The sequence below is a fragment of the Contarinia nasturtii genome, unplaced genomic scaffold (assembly GCF_009176525.2).
Source record: "Contarinia nasturtii isolate CC-2019 unplaced genomic scaffold, AAFC_CNas_1.1 Cnas_scaffold_4287, whole genome shotgun sequence".
NCBI classification, from domain to species: Eukaryota; Metazoa; Arthropoda; class Insecta; order Diptera; family Cecidomyiidae; genus Contarinia; species Contarinia nasturtii.
In genome coordinates, this window is record NW_022201582.1 from 1 (window position 1) to 1435 (window position 1435).

Below are 1435 nucleotides of genomic sequence, written 5' to 3' on the forward strand. Positions count from 1 at the left end.
CAGTCAAATCCATTTTTTTGTCTTGGAATTTCCTTGACACTTTCTCTTCTCCATTCAATCAAATTGATATTGCCTTTCTTTTTGTCGTCGCTTTCACATTTTATATACTCGGCCAATGCATTTAATAGTCTTTGGTTTGGGGTATGATACGAGTCATAATATTTTATGGTTTTATCCATCATATTGATGATGGAAAGACACCAATGACTATCACGCTTGTCGTAGGGAATCAGAATTAAATCTTTTGAGAATATATCGATATCCTGCGTATAAATTCGTACATTTTGGTAAGTTTCATTTGTCACACTTTTTCCACCCAATAAATATTGAGTGAAGCTTGAATCCATACTATGAATTTGTGGCAGGCTACTGTAGGATTTACTGCGATCAGCAATAAGAGACATATAAAAATTTACGACATGATCAGTCAACCACTTTGATAAAGGTGGTATATGTGTTTCCCATCTGAGTGTTCTAATGTCGTTTCGTTTTATTGTGATACCATATTTGACAATTAAAACATCTTCATCGTCTTCTTCATCGTCTTCTTCATCGGCTATCCATTGGTCTATTTGTTTTTGCATTTGTTTGTTGATGGATGGATAATCCGTTTCGGGCCTTGCCAATATGTTACGAACGAACTTTTCATTTTTTTGATCACTTCCATCTTTTTCAATGTTGCAAAATTCCATTACTTTTCTCGTAATTGGTCTATTATGACAACTGTAGAGATTTAGTTGCCTTTTTACTGCCCATATTAAGTCCACTTGAGACTTAGCTGTCTTTTTTCCTCTTGGAATAGCTCCTATCTTCTCATCTAGATCAACTAGATCTTTTGGAAGTTGTTGTTGGTTGTTTTGGTTTTGTTGTTGATTGTGTGTTGCCATATTGATTTACGAGTTGAGCTCAACAGTCCGCCAGGCACGTCTGAGCTACGTACACTTGCATAAAAATTCCCCGTTAGCGACTGATTTACGCATCAGCCATCCAGACATCAGCACGGGAAAACACCTTGTCTTGCGTCCTCTGCATTTAACGGGCTTGGAACCGTTTGATTCTACAAAACTAATACTTTGTGAGAACCAAGCTGCATTAAGTTGTTGATAATTACAGTTACAGTCTTACAGACAAAACTGCGACTGATTTCTGCTCAGTTACTCCAATAAAATATTTCACTTTTTTTTGCTTTCATAAAAATATCTCATACGAAACAAAATATACGACGCAGAATTTAATTGTGCCTATTTTCACCTTTTTCAAAAAAAAAATAATTTCTAAAAAAATATTTTTTAATTTTTTTTATTTATATTTTTTCGTTTTATCGAAAATTCCATAGCAGTGAAACGTCATGTTTGACAGCTACTACGCGTACCAGTAGTGTCATCCAGCTGCTGGAGTCCAGCAGCTGTTTTTTCAAAAAGCATCATTCAATAAT

At 35.1% G+C, this 1435-nt stretch overlaps 1 protein-coding gene across 1 annotated transcript; it reads right to left on the bottom strand.

The window, feature by feature from the left end:
* Positions 1-108: 108 nt before the first annotated feature.
* Positions 109-887, bottom strand: LOC116350534 (sentrin-specific protease 1-like; the record flags this gene model as incomplete). The annotated part of the gene is made up of 1 exon (XM_031782339.1): positions 109-887. A coding segment is annotated over exon 1 (779 nt), but the record flags the coding sequence as incomplete, so codon positions are not given.
* Between the last annotated feature and the right edge of the window lie 548 nt (positions 888-1435).